This window comes from Podarcis liolepis (genome assembly GCF_965112155.1).
Source record: "Podarcis liolepis genome assembly, chromosome: 5".
Classification (NCBI taxonomy): domain Eukaryota; kingdom Metazoa; phylum Chordata; class Lepidosauria; order Squamata; family Lacertidae; genus Podarcis; species Podarcis liolepis.
The window spans coordinates 29,022,912-29,049,784 of record NC_139556.1 but is presented as its reverse complement, the minus strand read 5'-3'; the positions used below and the strand labels follow the sequence as shown (position 1 = coordinate 29,049,784).

The 26,873-nt window shown below is 42.9% G+C and overlaps 1 protein-coding gene and 1 long non-coding RNA gene across 9 annotated transcripts in view; one reads left to right on the top strand and one right to left on the bottom strand.

The window, feature by feature from the left end:
- The window catches only part of LOC310706587 (protein FAM13A-like), a 43,542-nt gene that overhangs the window by 3,161 nt on the left and 13,508 nt on the right, over positions 1 to 26,873 (top strand). For 3 of the 8 annotated variants that reach the window (XM_083502876.1, XM_083502873.1, XM_083502874.1), the window contains exons 2-7: positions 1,650 to 1,756; positions 4,118 to 4,277; positions 5,428 to 5,637; positions 7,828 to 8,014; positions 9,869 to 10,007; positions 10,787 to 14,154. In XM_083502876.1, the coding sequence (XP_083359002.1) occupies positions 1,727 to 1,756; positions 4,118 to 4,277; positions 5,428 to 5,637; positions 7,828 to 8,014; positions 9,869 to 10,007; positions 10,787 to 10,852 (792 nt within the window). In that variant the 5' untranslated portion in view covers positions 1,650 to 1,726 and the 3' untranslated portion in view covers positions 10,853 to 14,154. Of the gene's footprint in view, positions 1 to 1,215; positions 1,323 to 1,649; positions 1,757 to 4,117; positions 4,278 to 5,427; positions 5,638 to 7,827; positions 8,015 to 9,868; positions 10,008 to 10,786; positions 14,155 to 26,873 lie in introns of those variants that run through there. The other 5 variants (XR_014525929.1, XR_014525930.1, XR_014525931.1 and 2 more) reach the window with 4 other exon arrangements.
- LOC310706636 overlaps positions 3,829 to 26,873 on the bottom strand; it is a 35,890-nt gene continuing 12,845 nt past the window's right edge. The window contains exon 3 of the long non-coding RNA XR_014525981.1: positions 3,829 to 4,545. This is a non-coding gene — a long non-coding RNA (uncharacterized lncRNA). The remainder of the gene's footprint in view (positions 4,546 to 26,873) is intronic.

Below are 26,873 nucleotides of genomic sequence, written 5' to 3'. Positions count from 1 at the left end.
TGTGCATGTTTTATGTGTTCACTTTTACAGGAAACAAAAACTGATTTTCTAAAGGGAGATTTAACACTGGACAAGGCAATCCTAAACCATGACAGAGTGGCAGATGGACTGCTGTGTCCCAAACCCTAACGCTCACACCACTGAGGGCGGAAGGTGGAGTGGCTCCTCCCCCCATCACCAAACACAAAATTAGACGCCTTTGAGGATCTGCAGGGTTTTGGATCTAGCAACTCCAAAGATGCCAGTACTTTGTCCTGAAACGGATTGTTTTACAGCTGGTAGGAGAGCTACCAGTGATAGCTTCCTGTTCCCTCCGTGCTGGCAAAGTCCAGCAGATGGTCTCCTCAGCCTTATAATAATCCCCTCTAGAAACACGGATAAAAGGGTTAGGATTGCACTGTTACAATTACATCTCTTTTATGAGTTTTGTATGCATTGTGCAGCTGTGTCAAAATGCACACACTTCATAGCTATTAAGGCCTTTCTGTTAGGTGGTATCAGTGTTAAGAAAAGATTTGTGAGAGACTGAGGTTGTATGGGAAAATATATTTCTGGCACCCAGGCTCCTATCTGGAGTGGATGTTGCCAACCTTTTCTACCTGTGGGCCCTTCTGGAGATTTAAGAAATATCATGGGCCCCCACGCACACACCACAACCTGTTATATTGGCTACAACAGAATTCTTCTTTCAAGCCTGATTTCAGTGGGGCAAAGGGACCGCAATGGAACCAGGGAAGGTCTTTGTGTGCACATGTGAACCTGCAGTCACTGGATTGGAAACCCCTGGTCCAGGGAATGCAATGGTGGCGACCTCATAGAATTAAAACTCTTTACTTATGTAAATCCAAATTCTGTGACAAAAGTTCTGCACCAGAAAAAGCAGCCTGTATAAATCAAGCACGCTGTGCAAATGTGCATTAGTTGTCCCATTTTAAAAATATTTTCTGCTAGCCATAGCATAGAACAATATTTTCTGCACAAAACCACATTCACACCTGAATTCTGCAAACAACATAAATGACGCACATAAAGCATGTGTTTGTATATTTTTCTATTTGGATAATTTAGTCTGCTTCCACTAACCATGGTGAGGAGAATGCAGGGCACAGAAATGGTAAATCCTGGCCACTGGAAATCGCCCCAAGCCAGTCTTTGGCTTCCAGTATTTCACCAGACATTGCCTATTCACTTTTACAGTCCCACCCCCTCTGAATAAGAGCTAGAATATTACCAAGAAGAAAGGTGGAATCCTCACAATTTGGCACACTATTTGGAACGCTATGACTCTCTAGTTTTCATCTGTAAGCAATGATATCTCCTGGGTAAGAAGTGGTCAGGGTTGGCAGGAAGGAATAATCGGCAGCTCTGCTAGTTACTTCCCCGTGGAATGCAAAAGCTGAATGTCAAGCAGGCTGTGAGCATGTCGGAAGTTATTCTGTGCTGCTGTGTGTGTGTGTGTTAGGCACTATGGTAACAGCATTGGCTATGACACCTCAGTAACTTTTTGTAGCTACAGAGCTGACTGAGTAAAAATTATTGTTAGAGGAGGAAAAATAAACTAGATTATTTAATTTAGATCAGGCTAGATTAAAGTAAGAATCTGCATGAACCGATACATTTATTTTAATGTATTGAATGGTTGCATGCAGAGTTGCTGAGAAGATGACATGGATTGACCAAGGAACATGACATTCGGCACAGTGGAGCTTGGTTGATCAGGCTTAACATGGGAACAGGTGCCTCCATTTCGATCTGTGTAAGTGGAATGTTACTAGCTAATTGTTTCTGACTTGTGACTGATCCACATCTGAAACAGCAAAAGAGGTCTTTATTTTATCTCTGAAGATTTAAAAAATGCAGAGACTGCCAGAATCAGAAATAACATTCCTGAATATTTGAAGGAGACTTAAGGGTTGTTTTTACAAACCATGAACTTGGACTATCAATTCAATCAGTGTTCTTGTTTTTTCTCCTGACTGCATTTTATTTTTCAACACCCTGATTGATTGCAAGCATATTTACTTGGAAGCAAGCCCCATTGATTTCAGTATGATTTGCTCTAAGAAAACAACAACTAGTAAAGCACAGTCATTGAGATTCACATTTAATACTGCATTGCAATGAATTCTGCACTACCTGGCTTAGGATGGCATGTGGGAGCTGAGGCTGGTGTTCGTAATTCAAATGTAAAAGGTCAAAGATGGATGTTCCAAGTTTAATTGCAATTATTCAGTACTCAGTGGAGAGATTACATTGCAATTTCCCTGGCTCCCTTGAAAACAGGTGTATTTGTCAACAAGGGGTGGTAATCAACTAAATTTTACTCCGAGCAGACCATTGAAATCAATGGACCTAACTTAAGTTAATTAATTGTTGTGGGTAAAACATGAGTAACACTTTCTTGACTTACCACCCCTGTTTTGAGAACTGTAAATTAGATAGTTTGACCTATAAATGCAAGCTTAACCAAGTTCTCACCCCCTTCCTAGTTAGATCAGGCCAAAGGCCCATCTAGTCCAGTATTCTGTTCTCATGGTGCCAACCAGATGCTGATGGAAAACACACAAGCAAGACTTGAGTGCAACAGCATTCTCCTGACTTGTGATTCCCAGAACCTGGTATTCAGAGGCATACTGCCTCCATCACTGGAGATCACACATAGCTATCATAGCTAGTGGCTATTGATAGCCCAGCCTTTCTTGAAAATCATGAAATTTAGAATTGCAGCAGCTATTATTTTCCTGACATAGCTGGTACAGTTTGACTCTTCATTCTGTTTAGAGCAGAGTAAATCACAATTAAATCAGTGGGATTCACTCCAAAGTAAAGGTACATCAGATTGCAGTCTTAAGGCTGTCCATTTCTAGCAGGAATTATATCTGCATATTTTTGTCATGGCAACAAAAGTAAACAACCCAGCAGAGTGCATAATTTTACTCCGTTCCGCTGTTATAAATCTGTAGAGCAAGAAGTGTATTATGTAAATGACACTAGAGTATTTTGACCTGAAAAGAAGATATAAATAGATATTTTCAATTTATCAATATTGTAAATACTAGCTAATAAGTGAAAGGTCAAGATGTATTAAATTCAGTGTGAGATCTGCAATGATGATTCATGCATGATATTTAACTTACATCTCAGCTACTCACTTTTAGGTAATCTGTGTGATTTTATCTTTTTTAAATAGCCCCTACTTGTGGCTTTTGGGAAGATTACAAAAAAGTCAGAATTGTATTTCCTTCCTTCCTTCCTTTCCTGGAAGAGATCATATTCAAAGTCAATAATCCATTTATGCAGAAGTTACTTTGTGCATTAGGAGGAGTAGCCTTTGCTGAAAACCTGCATCATGAAGAATGGATGGTTTGACTATTTTAGTTTATAATGCAGCTGCAATTTTCTAAAACCTGTAATAAATAAAAATATTAAAATGTTATTATTTTTTTAAAAAATACTTAGTAAAGTACTCTGTAAAACTGCCAGTACTATGATCAGCTGCTGAGTATTTTGAAGATGTTTGGGCATTCTATCAGGCTATAACAGAACTGCAGATCCTCCCTCTCAGTTTTGCTGAGGAACCAGAAACCTTTAGCTACTCCTTTTAACTACTCTGTCCCTTCAACTGGTCATTGCAAGAACCTCACAACTAAAAACTAATGTCTGTCTGTCTCCTTTCCCCCCTTCTCCCTCCCAATCCCTTTTCCTTTTGTGTCATGTCTTTGAGAAGTCAAGAAATTTGGCATGGTTAGATAAAATCTTAGTCTAATCACTTGAATTTTGATACCGTGGTGGTATACAGAACAAACCAATAACTAGAAAAACCAAAGCTTGGAATTATTTGGACGGGAATCTTTTTTCTGACTCAGGTTGCTTTAAAAGGCAATAATGGGAGCAGTGGGAACCTTTGATTTTGCTCTGCTGGCAGAACCAAATTTCCATTGCCAATTTGAGATTTCCCTCCCCTCTCCCAATATTTTGTATGAATACAATACATTTTTAACCCCATCCCCACAAAAAACTTTCCAAGCTCATTAGATCTCTCCTGCTCTTTCAATTTCTTTTGCATCAATGGTGCAAAGAGGCCTCAAGAAGGTGTTGCATTTCTTTCTGTTTGCAGCAGTCGTTATCCTCTGTAGAAATTAAGTACTGTAGAAATAAAGTTGGACCACAACCTCAGGGAACTTTTGGCATTCCTCTTGACTACTTTGCCCAAGAGGAAACTCAATTTCCTGTTCCTTCCGTTGTCAAGCACTTGGTGGAATATTTAGAAGAGTTTGGTAAGTTCATTATCTTTAGCTGAACTTTGTAAGAATTTCTTTTGTTCCTTTCAGTAAAAATGCTGAGCTCCGCACTGAATTTCTGTGGCTTCCTGATCTGGTTAGGAAGCAGCATTTGAAGTGGGGATTTCATATGGCCTGTGGCTTCCTCCAGAACAATTATGACATCATTGATCCTGCGCTCTGCTTCAGGCCTCTGATGTGGGCATCTGGTGAAGTGTCTATGATGTCATCAATCCTGGGCATGCCCAAAGGCACTTTCTGGGTTCTGAAATAGAGGGTGATATCCAATATTAGTCATACTGTGCTTAGATCCATTAAAATCAAAAGACTTAGGTCAATTATTTCATTGGTGAATCCCAACTCTTTCCCTACCATTGACACATCTTTAAAGAACATGTTTGGAGAATTTTTTGCAAAATTTTCCTTCTTTTCCTAAGGGAATGAGAAAAGGGAAAATCTCAGAAATTTCCCCATAAGAATGTCTTCTGAGAATTTTTCTCTCAAATCATTTTTTGGGTGGCTGGGTGAGAGAGAACACAAAATCTGTTCTTGGTAACAGACACCTGCCTTACCTCTAGTCATATATTCTTTGCAAATAACCACTTGTAAAACAATAAAGCAGAAGTTAAGTATAGCAATAAATGATTTTCATGTAGGTAACCCGAAGGAATAGTTATGCAATTTTGTTAGGTACAGAGCTAAGTACCATTTTAGAACTGACACCAGGCCTCCCATTGATTTTGACAGATCAGGATTGTGTATTTATTCAGTAATATTCATAATGTTCATACACTGAAATAATAGATTTATCTTATTTCTATGGGGGGAAGTGTTTTAGTGCCATGTACTTCTCATATTACTTAAAGAAAATGTTTTCTTGCTTACAAAGATGCTGATTAACTACCAGGTTGTTTAGTTTTGTTGCCATGACAACAGCGTACCCAGAAATCATTCCTACCATACATGAACAAATTTAGAGATGCAGTCATGCATCTGAGACAGTATGTGAGGAAGCAGGTGTTCTTCCCCCCTACTTTTTGGGGGGTATTTTTTCAAATCCTAGTGTTCCCACAACCCCCTCCTTCTGCATGGATGTTAGTATGAAAACAAATTTGTTGTTACTATAGGATGTTGCCTATTTCAATAGGTCTGAATCACAAAGGCCTATTTCGGATCAGTGGCTCAGTGACCAAAATCAAAGCGCTGAAGGAGAAGTATGACCAAGGAGAAGAGGTGGATCTTGTTAACGAAGGAGATGTCAATTCCATTGCCAGCCTGCTTAAACTCTTCCTGAATGAGCTCCCAGTCGCTGTTATCCCTGACTATCTGTGCGCCAATATTTTAGCTACTTTTGAAGGTAAAACAATTACATATTTTTCTTCAAGTGGGCATGTTGCCACATCTTGGAAATATACACGTGCAAAGGTTCTTGATCAGGGAGAGGGTTGAAATGGATGATACATATATTTTGGTCTATTCTGTAATTAGAAGCCAGTTTGTCAAACATGACAAACGTCATACACAAATGAAGGCGTTTGACCTTTAGCATAAGAGGTGCTGAACAAACTCAGAGAATGATGAACACTACATGGATCTGCTCAAGATTGCATAATGGTTTGTGGCCATTGGTATCAATTTGTGTACACTGACTTGCTGTCACCCTCTTCATCGAGCTTTAAAATTCTTTAGCTATATCCTCTTGTGTTCCCCCTTCTTACCCTTTTCACTTCTTCCGTTCTTCTCAAACTCACATGTTAATTAACTGCAGGTTGCTCTGCTCTCATCCCTGTGCTTTCAGCTATATCACTACATATGCCTGGAAAGGTTTTTCCGTCTCTGCTCATCAGACCACATTCCTCTTTTCCAATAACCCTCAAGACAAAATTTGTTTAGCAAAATCTTTTTGGTATCTCCTCACACCAGTTTGGGGCTGATCTACTTATGCAGAGAAATCATTCAACTTCCTGAAACCTGGTTCAGACTGCAAGTGAGGATTGCATGTTTACATGCTTTCCTAGGTTGAAAAAAGCCCCAAACAAAACAAAACCCCCAACCCTCTCTGCTTGTGTGGTGATGTCAAGAAGGAGGGTTCTAGATTTATCCATGCTGAGGACTCCTCCCCCCAACAAATAGGGAAGCATCTCCTGCCAGCAGTTTGAAGTGGTGCAACTCCCAGAAGGCCACTCCCTGTGATATGTCTGTATGTGCAGATTGGCCGTCATTTGTTTCTCTCCTACCCACTGACTGTCTCCGTGTCCATTCCTGCCATTCATGATCATTGATAATAAACATTTGTCCTTTCTCAGTTTTGTTGGTGTAACACAGAGTTGGGTTTGCCTGTTACTAAGAAGCTGCAATACTGGAAGCCGAGGTTGTTTGTACACCACCTGCTTTCACTTTCTACATAATGTGCAAAAGGGGGATGTACACGTCTCTCCCATGGGGAGAATTTCAAGAGCATATGATGCTCATACACTAAGGTTACCAGATTTATTTCAATGAATCCAGGGACACTATAAATAAATAAATAAATTTATATATAAAAAAGGAAAAAGGGTTTTTTTTTGAAAAAGAAGTAATCTTTTCTTCTGTGGTCTCCTCTGGGTCCTGGCCTTTCTTGGAGTGCTAGCTGCGTTTCCCCCCTCCCTCCGTCCCTCTCCCACCTTGCACTGCAATCCCCTATAGTCTTACTTGGGAGTAAGCATTAGCAGAAACCCCCTCCTCCTGCTGCTGCCCTGCCTGCCTGTCTGGCCATCTCCTGCACAGGGATAGTCCGGCGGCTGACCATCCGCACCTTGGCGCACCCAGTCAGCTCATCTCCTGCTCGCCTCTCATCCGCGATGGCCAACAACGAGCTGGCCAACAAGCTGAGCCGCCGCTTGCAAGTTGAGGAGCACAATGGTGAAGCCAAGCAGCAGCCGCAGCTGCCCAAGCACCACCCGGAGGCTGAGCTGGAGCCTGAGCCAATGGCCTTGGGCAGCGGTGCCAACGGCGAGCTGAGCGCCAAGTTGCAGCGGCGCACCGAACTCAAGGACCCTGCACAGCTCTCGCCCGGCGGTGGCACCAGCACTGTGTCTTCAGCCCCTACACTGAGTCCCCATATGATGTGTCTTGTGCGCAACACATCTTATAGGGACTTCCAGTGAGGCAAAATGGCAGGCGCCTCCTGAAGCCAGCCAGAGCCAACTGTGCTACCAGGCTGGCTCCAGGCTGCCGAGACTGCCGCTGCCACGTTTCCCGGGGACATAAGATGAAATCCGGGGACATTCTGGGGATGGAATTTGTCCGGGGACAAATTTGCAAATCCGGGGACTGTCCCTGGGAAACGGGGACGTCTGGTAACCCTATCATACACCTCACTGTTGCACAGGACGTCACTCATGTTTATGCTGTCAATGCTTCTCTGGCACCCATCTGGGCAGTGTCCATCTTACCTCAGTACAAAACACCTTGCACATGCTTGGTACTCAGTAAGTATGAAACACTAGCAATAATAACTACGACTTATGCTAACCTTAGTTAATGATTAACATTTAATCCTTCACAGATAATAAAAACGACATGGCAGAATGCCCAGGATGCACCCTAAGAAGGCTATTAAGCAGCCTACCGAAAGCCCACTATAGCCTTTTCCATTTCCTTATTAGATTTCTGGTCAAAGTGGCAGCACATAGCGATGAGAACCACATGACAATGGAGAACCTTGCCATTGTTTTTGGCCCCACCCTTTTCCGGTAAGATGTTGTTATGATTGCTGTATAATGTGTAAATTCCCTTTTCCTGTGGTATAACTTTCCTGGCAACATTCCTTTAGTCTGCAGGTGGGGGCTTGAATGTTCCCTCTAAAGAAGCCCTCAACCTTTCTTGGATATGTTATGTCTAGAAATACATGCAAGAGAGAAGGGTTCTGGCCTAGTTGAGAGATTAATTTTCCATTTACAAAGAGTTGTTCCCACGTGGGAGCTTTCAAACTTATTTCACTGCCTGAAGTGGGATAGTCCAGGAAACGGTTTACGCAAATGATTTTGCTGGTTGTGTATTCTGGTCCTGAGGGTAGTATGCTTAAACTGACTTAAAATGCAAGTGTCCTCTGAGTTTCCATGTGCCTTGGAATTTACAAGTTTGTAAGTAATAGCAGAATTACTTTTTCATGGCAGTTTGTTCACCATGTTCAGTCTTGGAGCTCCTCCAGATGTGCTTTTCATTGTGCGTTCATGACGATGTGTGTTCATGATGGTATCAGGGCTGTTATACACAATTCTCCTTTAAATACTGTTTTCTTGCAGAAGTTTTAGGACAGATGTTTTAGGGCTGCTTTTGTTTCCATGCATCAGTGCATGTCCCATAACTTCTAACTGAAATCCTGTAACTTTCCATACCACAAATGTTCTGGTTTATTTATTTATTTTGTCCCGCAGTTGTCATGCTATAGTGCAAGAGTGTCCCTCTAAATGGCCATAATATTGAGGAAGCATTGTGGAACCACTGACAAAGTAGAATTATGTGTGGCTGGTGCAGTCCACCACTAATGCTGCAGTCCAATGACATGCTGCAGAATACATCTGCAAAAAAGAAAAGGAAAGAAAGACACTCATGGAGGAGACCTTGGTCCAGCTACAATCAGAGTTACCAAACTGCATCTATTTTGAAAGCGGCTTCCTTGACATTGCTGATGCATTTCCCCCTCTGTGGCTATCTGCTCTCCCAGCCTGTCTGCTGGGGACCTTGACTGCATTAAATTATCACTTAATTATAGTGAGTGACAATTTAATATTCAGCTTCAGAATTTATATGGGCCTGAGAGGATGCACAGCATTAGACTATGAAGTATGCCACCGTTTTACAACCCTCTTTTGATGTACCATAACTTATATAGCCTTCATAATTACACCAATAATCGCTTTATTGAATTAACAGCAGGACCAAACACCCAAATATTTTTAATGTCTGGATTAAACAGAAACTTACTGTTTACAATATCATTAAAAATGAATGAATCTCTTCCCCACCACCACAACATTTGCATTTTCCATTAGAGAACAACAGCATCATTGGCCATGTTATATATAATGTTCACACTGTGTGCATGCTGTGAGCTTTCAGTTCCTTGCAATATTTCAATGACTTTACCATGGAGTTACCAGATTTTATCCAGATATTTTAATAACAGTTTTATTATACATACAAATAACTATTGCCAAAGCAGGATAGCAAGCACAATTCCTAACAATAATTCATGTTAGAAGTATGCTACATCAAATATGTACTGACTTGTTAAAAGCAAGCGCAGAAAAGGCTTCTTTCTTTTTCTCTCCCTCTCCTTATGGCAAATTCAGCAAAAATTGTCGCTGATACACACACACACACACACACACACACACACACACACACACACACGAGCTGTCTGCAACATGCACGTTTATCTTTTCATTTCCTCCTTTTATAAAACATAACGGCAAGCACTTAAAACATTTGTGTTCTGTAAGATCCTTTCTAATGACCACCAGACTGGGTGGTTGATGATTCATAGGGCTAGAGTATGAGGACCATTAAACTGATGGCATTCCATTTTCTTTTTTCCTTTTCAGAATTCCTTGCAGCCCCTCAGCTCATAAAAAACAAGCAGTATGCAATGGCATTCTCCTATATATTCTTCAGCACCATGCGGAGATATTTGTGGTCTGCCCTGACACTCATTTCTCACTGACAGAGGCAGGTGACCCCCAGGTAAGGAGCTATTAAGGGAGACTGAGTCAACAGATAATTTCTCATTAACTCCTAGGTATGTATTTTTCTCAACTACACTGTGAAGTCACCCCATGGTCAATGCTTGGTTTATCAGTAGCACATCGAGTGCAGATGGGAAACTTAGTTTTTAAATGATAATTTCCCCTGCCAAAGAATACAAATGATCAGCTTTAAAGAGAATGTTGTTTAAACTGAAAGCGCTAATAAATTGTTCCAGGGCAAGTGAGTTTAAATGTATTTTTTTGTCATGATTCATGTAAGGGTCTTAAATATAGTGCACTTTATAATTATGATATATCTGGTTTAATAATGGAATGATATATATTATGTTGTAATTACATAATCAGTAAATATGAAAAACTATATATTGTGTGTTGGGGATAAGCTTTTAAAAACTAGGGGAAAGGGTTCCAGCCTTGTCTTTTTATTGACAAGCTGGTTTTTTAGGTGTAAAGATGTTTTTAGGAGAAGTGGCCTTTTAAACATAGAGTCAAGAGACAATTTCACCATTTGATAAGCTGTTTGTGTGAACTTGGCTGCAGTGCAGTTTAGATTCTGGGGGTTAATGACAGAGGACATATATGCCTCTAATATATGGTGAAGGGGGTTGAAAATGACCTTTTGATCTCTCTTGCACTGTTATAAATCTATTATAAAGAATAGGTTATTAACAGTTTTCAACATAACATCACTCTGCTCCTTCCCCCTTATTTCCACCTCACCATCCCATTCCAATCATTTGTACGCTTTCCCCACAGATTCTCTCCCCTGCCCCATTGTCCCAAGAGCTGACACAACAGACAGAGGAAATCCATCATCCATAATGTATGCGGCAAGCAACCTAAGACTGGCTGGCCCCTTCCCTCCACATGGTGTCAGTATTGCGTTTTGGAATCTCACTGTTCCACTTGGTGGCAACTGGCTGGATTTTAACCTGCAGTTTTCAAGGTCTTTTTTTACAGTTTGCCCCTTCTTCTGTTCACACGCACAGCAATGTCATTATGACTGATTTACAACAACTCAAAGGATCCGTTTGGATAATCAGATGTTTGGGGACATAGGTGTGCAAATTTATATCCTTAAGTAAAACACTGAGATGCAAAGAACATTCCCTCCGCTGCTCCTGTAATGGGTGGGGGAGCTGTGAGACTCTGCAAGGGCTTCCTCTTAAGTAAAGGCCCTTTCGAACCTCACCACTGGGCAGGAAGAGCCTGGCAAACTCCACAAGGACTTCCAGAATGCCTCTCTCTTGCTGAGAGGAAGTCATTCTGGAGAGCTTTGCTGCTGCCCCTAGGGATGGGGAGGAATAGCAGCAATCAAAATAGGTGGTGAATCAGTTCCTACTCTACCTCCTATTTCCAACTATATGTGATTATTTCTTAGTAGCATCTATAACTTTGGCCCACTCATTGATTTGACACTTGAAATGACTTTTAAAACAAACAGTTGAATGTGCATAGGCAGTATCATATGCCAAAGGCACAAATCCTGCTGCTAACAAAAGTGTCTGACCTCTGTTGATAATATTACTATAGCTATTGGGTGTGTGTGTGTGTGTGTGTGTATGTGTGTATGTCACAACAAATGGCTCTTCTCCTTTTTTCTGAAGGATGGATTCAAGGCCGGGCCTTTGGATGTTGATAAATCTTGCCCCATCCCTTTGAAAACTCTTTGGGGATGACTGTCAATTCCCTGACATGTTTTCGGTTATAGGATGGTTACTGCCATGCTCTGTCAGTAAAATGTTACTAGCTGCACTTTGCCCCTTGTTTCTGAAAGGCTAATGCTGTCGGCTGTAGTGTGCTTCTCTCTCTCTAGATGCTGCTGTTTGCCATCTGTCTCTCGTTTGTTCCAAGAGGACAAATTACTCTAGGTTCTGTGCTAATCCAAAGCAATAGGCAGTAACATTTCTACTCCCCTCCACAAAATCTCTCCAGCCATCCAGAACGATGCACAATTGGAAATAATTTCCACTGATAATACCTTCGGAATTTAGGAAAATTATTTCACAAAGCGAAGCAAACAAGGCTCGGGTGAATTTCCACTGTGACTCTGCAAGAGATGTCATTATATCCCTGTTGTCTTTATTTCTCGGTGTTCTGAAAGCACCTAGGAATTAAGTGCTCTTCTCACATGTATGTGCATGTTTAAGTGTCTGGAGACAGAGCTTTACAGAGAATGACACATTGCAGGCACATTTTGCTACTGGTCAGCACCCCCCCCCCAAGAAACCTTGGGTGATGGCTGTGGGCTGGGCCAGCAAATGTGAAACTCTGGGTCATTTCCCCTGCTGTTTTCTACCCCATTGCTTTTCACTTGCTTACCTCTCCCCACACACACTTCTTTCCTTCGACCCATTCCCATTTTCCCAAAGATTCCCTTAATCCACCCCCACTTCTACTTCCCAACAGAAGATAGAAGCTGCCTCCCACAGGGTCAGGCTTTTCCGCCACCCCATTGACTTCAAATCTGTCCAACACAGGCAGAAGCTTTGCCTCTGGTGGAAACTGTCTCCATTTAATGGGAGAGGCCAGCCATTGAACTAGAAACCTGAAAGCTGTGGTCCCTCCTATTTTCCGCTGGGGCTTCTCCTCTTGCCCCTAGAATAGAGGCTGCAGCTGGTGTGGATCGGATTCTGACAGCAAAAGGTCAGCACAGCTGAACCATGCCTGTCCACACCACCTTTCCCTTCCATCTTCTACTGTTTTCAAGCGATTCTCTTTTCTCCTATCTGATTTCATACACGCACCCATGTTTATTTATCCAGTGGGTGTCATGTTAATTTTCCTTTAGGCTCCCCCTGCAGACACCCACACACTCTTTTCTTGTTCCAAAGTATGGAGCCGTATTTGGAAGAATGCAAGAAGCCAGATATGGAGGCAGCCAAACTTAATTTCTCCCTCCCCCCCCCTGCCAATCTCTGGGAACAAAATGAATAGCTTTGATTTAGAATCTTTTTCACTGGTCAGGTTGAGTGGGACCTTCTAAAAATAACAATATGTTCTATTTTGCTGCTGCTGTAACTCTACTGCACAAATATCTTTTATCAACACAGTTAATATTTGCATATTTCTCTTAGGAAATATAACAAGGAGTCTGCCAAGTCCATCGAGCAAAGGGAATATTTTCTGAATTCAGCTGCTTGATCTGTTTTTTATAATCATTATTTGTGCTTCAAGTCTGACCTTCACATCCCTCAACATGAAATCCATGTCAGTAAAGTCCCTGTTATTTGATCTTACATTTACAGTCCATAGGGTGCTGCCTTTGCATAGAGCAGTGCTAGACATTGCAAGATAAATAAACAAACAACCACCAAAAAAACCAACAGCACTGCCCCCCACCCCCAGCTGAGTTTTCCTCTTCTTCTCTTTTGGATTTGGCCTGCCTCATTCTGGATGTTGTTGTTCTGAGTTTTCTCTGCCCCTGATAGTCCTGTCGATATCGGGACATGTGGCAAATGGGAGCAGATGTTATAGAGCGGGGCAGGGGAGGAGGAACTTGGCATGGGGCTGCTCTTTTTGGCAGTAGCAGCTCTGTATTTTGTAACATCTAGGTACAAACACACACTGCTTCCACTTGGCTTGGTCCCATGAGGCTGTTCTATGTGTGTGGATACTGCAGCCTCCCACACAAAGCCAGTGGCACAAGTCTTTCTCAGGTGACTTCAGTCTCAGTGGTACAGATAAGTAGCAGCTTGGGGACAGGATACCTAGCAGCCCACCTTCCCCTTTACAATATACCTCTGGTTGGTCGCTCAGATCTTCCAAGGGGGTCTTTCTGATGCGAAAAATGATGGGATGCAATTTTATAGCATCTTGCAAGCAGGCCTTTTCAGTAGTGGCACCGCTCTCTGGGACATAAACCATGTGATGTTCATGAGGTAGCAATATCTTCTGAAGACCCATTAATTTACGCAGGCTTTCTCTGGCCTGTAAGCTTCATTGCACTGGTCCATTTTACTGATGTATTCTTTGCTTTTGTTGATGTGGGGTTTTTTTGTATTTTGGTTAACTGTTGTAATATAGATCTTTTAATGATCTTAACTGTTTCATGTGAGCTGTTTAGAAACGTCACTCATTAACTGGGACATAGATATTATAAATAAAAATGAATGAAAGAATAATATGGGCTGAAATATTTCTGGACTGCTTAAGTGTGTGTGTGTGTTCTTGTGTGTGTGTGTGTAAATATTCGCCAGGAGTTTGGGTGAGGGAAAACAATAAATTTCTCAGAAAACTTTCTCCTGAGAAATCTTGGCTCACATAATCTTGAATGAACCTCTGTTGTTAGTTCATATAGGTGAACTCCATATTTGTATATGCAGCCTTTGTGTGTACATGTGCCCAGTTTTGATGGAAATATAGAACTACACTCTATCTATCTATCTATCTATCTATCTATCTATCTATCTATCTCCATACCTTGGTGGAGGGAGTGTTTCCTCCCAGCTGAAGGGATGTGCCTGCATTTTCCCTCTACCCTGTTTAATGTCCAGTTCTTCCACATGCCATATACCCTCTTCAATAGCTGAGTATCTGCTGTGGAATCCTTGCACATAGCAAAGCCAGCGTGTACACTCAGGACATGTGGGTCACTGACCAGGCCCATTTGGGCCTCACCATTTTCCTGCACGAAGTGACCCCATGCTGTAGGGATCACCTAGCACTCTGCCACAGATGTCCATTAGAAGAGACCAGTAATGGGTAAGCAAGCTGTTTCGAAGGGAATCTTCTCTGCCGTTTGTGGAATGCCTAATCAGGAACCAGGGCTCCGGCAATCTAGTAAGCACTGCAGTAGGATGTATTTATGTGGGTATTTACCATGAATTCTGCACTATGTTTAAAAAATGAATATGTAACAGATATTGCTAATAGTTCCACTTGCCAAGCCCTTCTGATGTTGCTGACCCAGGCTGAAAGCCACAGCAGTCATTTTGTCAGATATCGGAGAAAGAACCTAAGCGTCTTCTGGTTGCTAAGGCAACGCAAGAGTACATTCCTCTCTCTTTTATCTCCTTTAGCAAATTTCATTCTTTTAGCTTCAAGACTAGCCTAAGTAGATCAAAAGTAGTCTCAGTAGATCAAAAGTAGTCTCTTCATTATGTACCACCGAGATAGCTGCTTCTAAGGCAAATGAACTGTTAAGTTGAATTGTGTTGCAACCTGAAATAGGTTTTGTTTTGTTTTGTTTGGAGGAAGGCCATTGACTCTGGAGTGACTTGCTGGAGGAGATAAGATTAAGCCAAAGCAGAGAAATTTCAAAGCACATTACAAGGATAATCTCCATTTGCAAAATATTTCAAAAGGGCAAAAGAATTAACATTTCTTAAAAACACCCCCTCCACTCAGTGCTGAAAAGCATTCCTTCGTCTACACATATTCAGTGCTTGTACACAGTTTGGAATAGTGTGTGTGTGTGTGTGTGTGTGTGTGAGAGAGAGAGAGAGAGAGAGAGAGAGAGAGAGAGAGATTTGTTATACTGCATTTCCTTCGAATTCTCAGAATGTTTCAGATAGGAAGAGCTGTTTGACAGTGGAACGGTCTCCCTCCTTCCTCGGAGGTTTTTAAGCAGAGGTTGGATAGCCATCTTCTATGGATGCTTTGGCAGATATTCCTGCATTGCAGGAGGTTAGACTAGATGGCCCTTGGGGTCCCTCCCAACTCTACAATTCTGTGATTCTAATTCCCTAGCTAACAGGACCAGTGGTCAGGGATGATGGGAATTGTAGTCCCAAAACAGCTGGAGGGCCAAGTTTGGCCATTGCTGCTATAGACAAAGCTCTCTGTTTACATCCAGTGCCCAGCTATGTGTTTACTAGTCTCCTGCCAGCTAGCAAGACCACACGCACATAAATGTAATATAGAGTTACAGTTGTGTGTAAGAACTGAATGTAAGAACAGATGCTTCATGATTTGTGGCCGCGTTAGACCACATGTATAACACATACATAAACAGTACATTGTTTAAAGAATTAGGCAGCTACAATGTGTTCTAGAAACCATTTATCCCATTTGACATGGGAATGCTGAGACTGAAGTTTCAATTCTAGCCCCACTTAATAGGATTAAATCCCATTGACTTCAAATGGACGTCTGAATAGACCTTGTTAACGTTATGATATGACTTGCCCAAGTACACAGTGACTCATTGCACAATTCCCTCCTCACTTCCCATCTTGCACTCACCAGAATAGGAGAGTAAAAGCTTCTGCTTTCAGTTTTAGTCTAACCACGAGTCCTGTCATGATTGAGCTTGAGGAACTGTGGTTTGCTTAGAACTCTAGGGATGGGTAAGCTGTAGCCCTCCAAATATTGCTGGAATCCAACCTCCATTAGCCCCAGCCAGCATGACCAATAGGCAAGGAGTATGGAAGCTGTAATTCAACAACATTTGGAGGGCCACAAAATCACTAGTTTTAACTTTGCTTTGAGAACAAGCTAGGATATGAAACCATAGTTTGATCCTGGGTTGTTTAAACAAGCCACAGTTCCCTGAGTTTGGGTACCACAAGGAACTGTGAAACAGATGCTTCCATTTTCCTCTGTCACATGAGAAGAAGGGGGGAATTAATTTTTCAGGGACTCCTTTCCTTCCACATAGACATGAATTAACCCATCAATGATATTAATGAATAAGGGAGATTGAAGCAAGTTCATTTTATGTTCTGTGGTAGTTTCTAGGAGCAGAGGGAATGCAAATTGTTTCAGATTATTCCTTTGCTCCAAAGAGTCGGCATGGTGTGATTAGAGTATTGGACAAGGAATGGAGAGAACTAGCTATGAAGCTCTCGCTTGGTGACCTTGAGCCACTCAACGTCTCTCCACCAAAATGATTCATGGAGTGCTGTGAAGGCCATGGATACCGTCTTGAGTGCCTTAGAATAAGGGTAATTAAATAATTCATCTTTCATATAAAACCTACATATGTGCTGTTTAAATTCTAATGTAACATTTTGTACATTGGCTACTTGAATGAGTTGACTCTGCTCATGTGCCCCTTTTCACTCCAAAGTTTTGTTTTGGGGGTTGTTTAACTGTATCAAAGCTTTGGAATCAAAGAAAGAAAGAAAGAAAATTAAATTGAACAAAGGAGAAAACTAGCTTGAAATGCTTTCTGAAACATTCAGAATATCATTTTGGAGGCCTTCATTTGTGTGAAAATCTATTAGTGGAGTTTGAGGAAAGTTCAGGAGAGTGGTCCACAATGGACAATTTTTCTTCAGTGTTACACAACGTGGAACAAACCAGTACAAGCTGGCTGGAACCAGTTTAGACCGGTTTCAGCCGGTCCAAGCTGGTTGTAACTAGTTACAGCCGGTTTGAACCGGTACAGACAGGTTTGAACTGGTCCAAGCTGGTTGGAACCGCTCCAGACCGGTTTGAACCTGTCAAAGCCAATTGGAACGGGTTGAAGACTGGTTCCAACTGGTGTAGACCAAATCAAACTGACTTCAACCGGTTCCAACCGGTCTAGACTGGTTCCAACCTGCTTGGACTGCCAAAACCAGCTTCAACCGGTTCAAACCGGCATGGACTGGTTCAAACCAGTCTTGACTGGTTCCAACTGGCTTCGACAGGTTCCAACTGGTCTGAACTGGTTCCAACCGGTCTAGACCGGTTCCAACCAGCTTGGACTGGTTCAAACCGGCTTTGACTGGTTCAAACTGGTCTGAACCAGTTCCACCCAGTCTAGACCAGTTCCAACCAGCTTCGACCGGTCCCAAGCAGCTTGGACCAGTTCAAAACAGCATGGACCGGTTTCAACCGGTCTAAACCGGTTCAAACCGGCTTCAACTGGTTGAAACTGGTCTGGACTGGTTCCAACCAGTCTAAACTGGTTCAAACCGGCTTCAACTGGTTCCAACCAGTCTGAACCAGTTCCAACAAGTCTAGACTGGTTCAAACCAGTCTGAACCAGTTCCACCCAGTCTAGACCAGTTCCAACCAGCTTTGACCGGTTCCAAGCAGCTTGGACTGGTTCCAACTGGTCTAAACCGGTTCAAACCGGCTTCAACCGGTTCAAACCAGTCTAGACTGGTTCCAACCGGTGTAGACCGATACAAACCAGCTTCAACCGGTTCCAACCAGTCTGAACCAGTTCCAACCAGTCTAGACTGGTTCAAACCGGCTTCGACCGGTTCCAACCAGTCTGAACCTGTTCCAACCAGTCTAGACCAGTTCCAACCAGCTTCAACCGGTTCAAACCGGTCTAGACTGGTTGCAACTGGTGTAGACCTATTCAAACCGGCTTCAACTAGTTCCAACCGGTCTGGACCGGTTCCAGCCTGTCTAGTCAGGTTCCAACCAGCTTGGAGCAGTTCAGAAGGGTCTAGACCAGTACTGACCAACTTTGTCCGGTTTCTACCAGTCTCAACCTGTTCCAACTGGCTTGGGCTGCTTCAAACCAGCTGTGACCGGTTCCTACTGGTCTAGACTGGTTCAAACAGGCTTGGACCAGTTCAAACCTGTCTGTACCGGTTCAAACTGGCTTCAACCAGTTACAACCAGCTTGGACCGGTTCCAACCGGTCTAGACCGGTTCCAACCAGCTTGGAGTGGTTCCAACCGGTCTAAACCTCATCAAACCGGCTTCAACTGGTTCAAACCGGTCTGGACTGGTTCCAACTGCCTTCAAACTAGCGATATTTAATGCAAATGCATTTTAAGGCTGAGTGTAGGTAGCCAGTGTGGTGCCCTTCAGATTCTGTTGGACTCCAACTCCCATCAGTCTCAGACAGCATGGCCAATGGAGAGGGTTGATAGGAGTCCAACAGCAACTGGTGAGATTAAATGCATGAGCCACTGCATTCAAGAAAGACCACTCACCCTGCTTTTTGTCCACTTTCAGTGCTCAAGCTCTGTTTCTTCGGGGAATCGGTTTAACTTGTAGAACCATTATCACCTACTAACAAATTGCTCAGTAGCCTTGTTAATTGAGCAGCACCACAGTGCATTGGCATGCACTGCCCCTCTTTGTTGGAGCCATGGTGTAACTCTGCAGAAAGGATCATCATTAGCCTTGGGTTTAGCATTTGTCACCCAATATAGCTGCAGAATTGACTACGTACTAGCTCCCAGTCAACAAACTTAAGAACAGTATCCTTAGATCAAATAGTTTAACCACTCTCCATTTCAAAGGGAGAAGGTAAGGTCTGTGTGAACATGTGTGTATGACAGGGAGCTGTGGACTTTGGTCAGAGGATAGTAATATGTGAAAAAAGAGAATGAATGGAGAAAGGGCACTACTAATATAAATAATCCATTAATTTTCATGGGCATTCATGTTAGTAAATAAGTATTCCTTGAGATGGACCAGGCAGGCATTTCAGAATTATGACCTGTTGAGATCTGAGGGTCCCCCCCCCCCCGCCCTTTGCAATCAAGCGGCATATAAATTTTATGAATAAATGTATAAATAAAATTGCTGGTTGTTGTAATCCAGCTCAGCTATTTGTGTCTGTAAATACTGCCGCATTTAACTATGGGCAAGGCTGCAGCCTTCCTTTGTTTTCAACTTTTTGATCCATTCCATTTTAAGACAGAAATGGTAGATGAGAGCTATTTTTCATGTACTTATCTCTCCCTTCAAGTTAATCCGCTGTTACTAGTCCTGAGCCCTTTGGTTTCCATAGAAACTGCCGCAGCCTCCAACTGTGCAGCCCTCAGAGACTTAATTGCATTCCAAGTTTCATAAACTTTCTATTAACCTTCGCCTGGCAGACACATGCGTGTTGCAAGATAATGAGCTGAATTAATAGTCCAATATGATGGATTTGATTTTTCCCTCAACAGCAACCGGCCCCTCAAATATCCTTTTTTTTGGGGGGGGGTGTCAATGAATATTATCTGTAAAAACTGCTGTGCCGCCATTGCTGATGTTTTGCTTGCTATTTGCAAAATGTCAGACATAAATGAAAACAATCCCATCGGCATTCAGAAAATGGCCTCCAGTTGGCTAGCTAGTGTTCCCCCCCCTCCTCCGCGCTTTTAAAATACGCTGCTGCGGCTAGAATTTCTGACACAGGCTGCATGCACACCATACATTTAAGGCACATTCCCCCCCTCCAAAAAAAAAAATTCTGGGAACTGTAGTTTACCCCTCAGAGTTACATTTTCCAGCACTTAACAAACAAGAGTTCCCAGATTCTTTGGTGGAAGTTGTGATTTAAGTATATGGTGTGTACAGAGCTGTATTCTTAAGGAAAACCTATGCTATACACTTATGGCTTCAAGGAAACCTAAGAAAGATAAGTCTAACAAAAAAATGTCTGTGAGGAGATTAGAGATGTATAACAGATTTCTCAGCTCCCTAACAAATCTAAAGGTTTCCTCATGGGGAACCACAGTTTAGGTATGTTCTACAGATAGAGCATCTTTTTCCAGGCCATCACTGCCCCAATTTCTGACTGTGGTAGAACTTCCAAGGAGGCCCTTTCTGCCAGTCTTAACACCCTGATTCAGAAAGTTACCTGGTCAATGATTCTCTTTGAGAAGTGAAGGAGTGTGTAAATACCTCCTGCAAAGGAGATAGCATAGGAATTTTTGGAGTTAGCAAATATGAGGCAGCCATGCAGGGAAGATCTATCACTGACAACCTCTCCTTTTTTAGATTTAAGTTTTCACCCAACACTGCCCACACAATTTCAAAGCTGTTTCCTGAAACCATGTAGAATAGAAACTTGGAGACAGAAGATTTACAGGCTGTCAAATTCCACACCAGTTTGAATGGTTGTCCTGAAACTCAAAGATGAAAATTGTGAGTTCCTCCCGCCACCCCTGCATAAGAGCACCTGCTTTGAGAGGGTCCAATGTGACACAGAAAAGCAGCACAGGGGAGTGCTTAACCCTTGCCCTCTCCCCCACAATGTATTTCCTGATTATTTGCAAGGAACTCTGTGAAGTGCATGGATCAGCTAGGGAAGGGGAAATTAGTGGGCAGCAGGAGAAAGGTTTAGCATCCCTTTTAATGCACGCACACACACCTTCTCTGTTCTAAACTCCCCAACAATCATTTTCCCTTGCTGAACTGGCTGTCAGGATTGTGGTATACACATTAGTCATCCCAATATGTTTTGAATGCATTTGGCTGGGACAATTAAACAGAACACAGACACCAGAAATATTGATCCACCTACAAAGCAGGCATCTGCTCACACCTAATGTAGATGCAAATTTGTACCTGCTTCAGATACTTCTTCACAATCTGGCTGGCTGTGTCTTTTCAGTGTAGATGGAGAAATGCAAACTGGGCCACTAATCTGTTTTACACCACTTATACATCATTAGAGACGGGTTTGTTTTTTAAACTAACTAACTAACTAACTAACTAACTAACTAACTAACTAAGTAACTAACTAACTTATACCCATGATTTCTTCATGCCCAGCAAGACTACCTATGTACGTTTGAGTCCCCGAACATTCAACCTTGTGACCTGAACAAGGCAGCCTTGTTACTTTTGGCTGTTCTCAAGATGACCTATTGCATAAAACCAGCTTATGTCAAGGCACATTTGTGTTTTTCCCCTTATACAGTAATTCTCAAGAGGCAAGGAGCCTAGTTCCCACAGTCCCTCCATCAAAGCCAAAGAAAAGAAAAAAATAATTTTGGTTAGATAAGGAAAGATATAAATAGAAATAGGTTTAGTTTTTTTGCCCACCTCCTCTGCACCCTGTTAGAAGTTATTTTCCTGGTTACTCTATGAGGCAAAGCATTCTGCTGATCACTGTCAGGATTAAATTCTTCAAAGATGGGCACAAACTAAAAATACTACATTCTACTGTTTTTCATTAAAGGCACACACTTAAAGAATCTCTTCTACTTAATGCACTATAGAACAGAAAGTGAGCATTAGGGCCTTTCTCTTTTCTTCTTGAAAAGCACATCAATACCCTCAGCTGAAGACTGTGGGAAATTCTCAGCTCTAGTCATTGGAATGTGAACTATTCCATGGGCCCTCCAATTTTAATGTTAGCTAGCGGCACCATCCATGCTGGAATATCTGCAGTTCATCTTCCTGGTTTCTGTATAAATTTATCCATGTGGCCAAGTATACACATTCTCCAAAAATGCATATTATCTTCACAAAAGGGTACTGCCAGGTGGAGGGCAGGGGCAGAATGACGGGACCTTCAAAGGTCTGCCAGTGGCTATTAGCCACGGGTGGGGAATCACACGTGACCTGTTAGTGGAGTGAATGGCAAAAGAAAGCAGGAAAATGGGCACTTGAGCCTTAATAGCTTAGTTGGTTAGAGCACGGTGCTGATAATACCAAGGTTGCAGGTTCAGTCTCCTTATGGGACAGCTGCATAGTCATGTATTGCAGAGGGTTGGACTAGATGATCCTCAGGGTCCCTTCCAAGTCTACAGTTCTATGCTCTATGAAGCAGGGCCAGTGAGGGAGATGGCCTTGGGAGGCAGGGTGTAGCCTGGGTGACAGAAGGCTGTATTCGATCCAAACCTGAGGTTCCTTACCCCTTTCATCGATGCAGGTGGTGCTGTGGTCTAAACCACTGAGCTTCCTGGGCTTGCCAATCAGAAGGTCAGTGGTTCGAATCTCCACAACAGAGTGAGCCCCCATTGCTCTGTCCTAGCTCCTGCTAACTTAGCAGTTCGAAACCATGCCAGTGCAAGTAGATAACGAGGTACCGCTGTGACGGGAAGGTACCGTATTTCTCGCCCTATAGGACACACTTTTCCCCCTCCAAAAATGAAGGGGAAATGTGTGTGCGTCCTATGGGGCGAATGCAGGCTTTCGCTGAAGCCTGGAGAGCGAGAGGGGTCGGTGCGCACCGACCCCTCTCGCTCTCCAGGCTTCAGGAAGCTATCCCCCCAGCCGCGCAAGCTCCCAGAGCGATGCCGAAGGTGCGCGCACCTTCGCCATCGCTCTCCAACCCGTTCGGGGGGCTGGGGTTGGGGGAAGCTCCAGCTTCCCCCACCCGCAGCCTCGCAAGCTCCGAGAGTGATGGCGAAAGTGTGCGCACCATCGCCATCGCTCTCTGACCTGTTCTGGGGGCTGGGGTAGGGGGAAGCTCCGGCTTCCCCCACCCCCACTCCCGCAAGCTCCGGTAGCGATGGCGAAGGTGCGCTCACCTTCGCCAGCGCTCTCTGACCCGCTCTGGGGGCGGGGAAGCTCCGGCGCGCACCTTCGCCATCGCTCTCGGACCCTTTCTGGGGGCTGGGGGTGGGGGAAGCTCGGGCTTCCCCCAGCCCCGCAAGCTCCGGGAGCCACTCTGGCTCCCATTCTGGGGGCTGGGGTCGGGGGAAGCTCGGGCTTCCCCCGCCCCAGCCCCGCGCCTGTGGGGGGGGGAAAATAAATTTTCCCCCTTTATTTCCCCCCCCAAAATCTAGGTGCGTCCTATGGGCCGGTGCGTCCTATAGGGCGAAAAATACGGTAAATGGTGTTTCTGTGCGCTCTGGTTTCCATCACGGTGTTCCGTTGCTCCATAAGCAATTTAGTCATGCTGGCCACATGACCCGGAAAACTGCCTATGGACAAACACTGGCTCCCTCAGCTTGAAAGTGAGATGAGCGCTGCAACCCCAGAGTCACCTTTGACTGGACTTAACCATCCAGGGGTTCTTTACCTTTTACCTTTTTTACCTATACCTCTGGATTTTGCTGATGCTAAGGAAAAGAAATCATAACTGAAGCAGAAAACGCACACACAATCAAAGCCAATGTTTTTTGTTGTTGTAGAACCTGAGTAGTATTACAATTGCAAGTCCTTTTTTTTGGAAAAAGCATCCCATAAACCCAACCCTAATCATAGCATGCTATCAGGTCCAGGTAGGAATTACTTGATGTGTGAAGCAGCCTTAATGACTCGACCTCTTCATTACTAGCCTGCTTGTTGGAATGCTGCACTGGGAAAACGGTTCCATTTAAAGTTCTAAGTGTGCTGAAAACATGAGGATAATTTTAATCAAACCCAAGGAGCTATTGGAGAGGGCCAAACACTTCAGACAGTTAAGTAGCAATACCACAAGGTTTCTTAGGGATCTGATGAACTGGAATTGGTGACTTGTGCTCCAGCAATGCTTGATTGCATTTGGAGGAGCGGTATCAAAACTATTAAGTGTAAAATAAAATTACTGCAGGCTCTCATCTACAACGCCTTAATAAAGGCATATGACTTGGACACAAGGGTTTTCTGGCTTTTGAAATTAAATGCTATTAATGATTGCTAACGTGGTGTTATGCACCCCACGAAGTTAATGAGCATAATTTAGAAGATAACTGAAGTGTCACCGGAAAGCTCCAAGGTGATCGGGGGTGGGGGTGGGGAGGAATGGGGACTTGAAAAATATGCCAGATGAACAGAGGAGAAATTAAAGGCTTCATTTTCTTGCTTCTCAAGCAGCCCACTCTAGAACAGGATATCAGTGCACACAGTTGATGTGTATGAGCATCATAACGTTTCTCCAGTATCCATGATAGATGCAGAAGATGCAGATGGAAATCTGGATTCTCTCATCCAGGGAAACTAGTTGCATGGCACAAAGCATTACTACAGCCAGGGATGAGAAAATATGGCCAGTTTCTCATTTTTCCGGTGTTAAGTTCAGTTCTCTCATTTTTCCAGCGTTCAGTTCAGTTCTCTGTATTTCATCATCAGCTATATATATATATATATATATATATATATATATATATATATATGGTTGTCATGAAAATCCACCAGCATTTTAATGTGGATTTCTCCTCATAAACACATTTTGCACGTGTTTTTGTCCACTATACAGTTTCCCCAATACAATGGATTTTGATATGTTAGCTTTTCCAATATATATGCAGTTTAATGCACATTTTACCCTAGTAAATGTATTTTTCGCACATATTGATTTCCTGGTTTAATCGCATTGCAAAACTGGGTGGTGTGCACTTTTCAAAGGATAACTGCGTTTTGGTTTGCATATTGCTTCGGAAAGTGTGAATTAGTTAGGTCAACTTTAAATCTGAATACAAATTTCTCTCCACATCACTAATGCAGCTGATTGAAACTACTTTCTTTTAGCTGTTTTGCCCTGGATGCCTCATTGTCATCATGGATAAAATCAGTGCTTAGAAAGTTCATTTAAAAAAGGAATTGGTTACAGTTCAGCCCCTCCAAAAATGAACTAATTTTGTTCCAGTTCAATTAACAATTAATTCATGTGGTCCTCAGCATTCCACCCCCCTCCACCAGTTTTCAGAATTTTACAATCTGTTCTGCTAAAGTATAAAATATGCACATGAAGACTAAGAAACCATCAAAACAGACACACAGTTTAAAGGGAACAATTGTTTTATTTTTCCCAACAGTTATGATAGTTTTTCAGATAAGTAAGAATTGTAACTGGAATGGTCACAATCACACATAAAGTGCAATGAATTCCATAATGTGTGTGTGTGTGTGTGTGTGTGTGTGTGTGTGTGTGTGAGAGAGAGAGAGAGAGAGAGAGAGAGAGAGAGAGAATTAAAACTGAATTGAATTAAGAATCGCCCAGAGTTGCACTGCAAAGAAACAATTCATGTTCAGTTCATACAGGAATTGTAGGAACTACTTTCAGGTGTAATTCTGAGATTTTTGAATTGCGGTAGTTAAGTGAACTAGTTAATCCAAATTAGTTCATGGCAAGTGATGTATAAAACTCAGAATTTTTTTCTACTAAAGCTTCTCTTTTCTGCTTCTTTGATTAATGCAGACAATTTCTCCTCATAGTCTTGTGATCATGAACCTTCAGTTGGTTCTGTAGAATTCTCTTTCATATTCCTTTCACATCTTGCTATGTCTTGTCCTTTGTTAGCCTTTAGTATTGTCAAAATCCATCTTTTTCCATTTTGACTGCTAGGATGATTGCCTGGGCTCCGATAATTTTTCACCTTCATTACTGTAATATTTTACTTTCGGAGCATCCTGCCTCAAATTTTAATCTCTGCTCCGAATGCTGCTGCTCGGGTAATTCATTCCACTTGTCATCTTGATCATGCAAGACCTCTTTATCATCCCCTCCTTTATCTCCCAGTTCCTTCCCCCCATGCATTTTAAACTGTGTTTATACCTTTTAAAATTCTTTGTGGCCTGGTTCTTCCATTTTTGCCCAAGTCCATATTCATCAGCTTTGCTATTCTGAGTCTTGGCTTCCTTGTTTTCCATCAACATTTTCTGGACACGGGAGAGGCAGATTGGGGGGAGTGTGCCCGCTTCAGTTGCACTGGGCCTCAGGGGCACCACTGGGGACTCCGAACAATGTTTTAGAAGAGGCCGCACATGGCAGCACTGAGATTTGAGATCCCAAGATCTGCCACTGCCCCAATATTACTTTGTCAGACACAATGGATCTGGTCCAAGGAGGCATTGCCCCACCAACCTCAGCTTGGTGCTGCCTGTCAGCTTCCTCCTCTGTAGTCTCAGTGTTGCCGATTCAGGACATGTAAGAAGAAGAAGAAGAGTTTGGATTTGATACCCCGCCTTTCACTCCCTTTAAGGAGTCTCAAAGCGGCTAACATTCTCCTTTCCCTTCCTCCCCCACAACAAACACTCTGTGAGGTGAGTGGGGCTGAGAGACTTCAAAGAAGTGTGACTGGCCCACGGTCACCCAGCAGCTGCAGGTGGGGGAGCGGAGACGCGAACCCGGTTCCCCAGATTGCAAGACTACCGCTCCTAGCCACTACACCACACTGGCTCTCAGGAATTTTCCTGATGTATGGCAAGCCTAGGCTCTTAAATCTTCTACACAACTTCCTTGCAGGCTAGTACCAAACATCCAGCTGAAAGTAAGCATGACCAAGGGGCATGTGGGGAAGCAACAGTTTGGGAAAACCAAGGAGGTTTAAGTGGCGGGAGGAACACCCTGGATCAA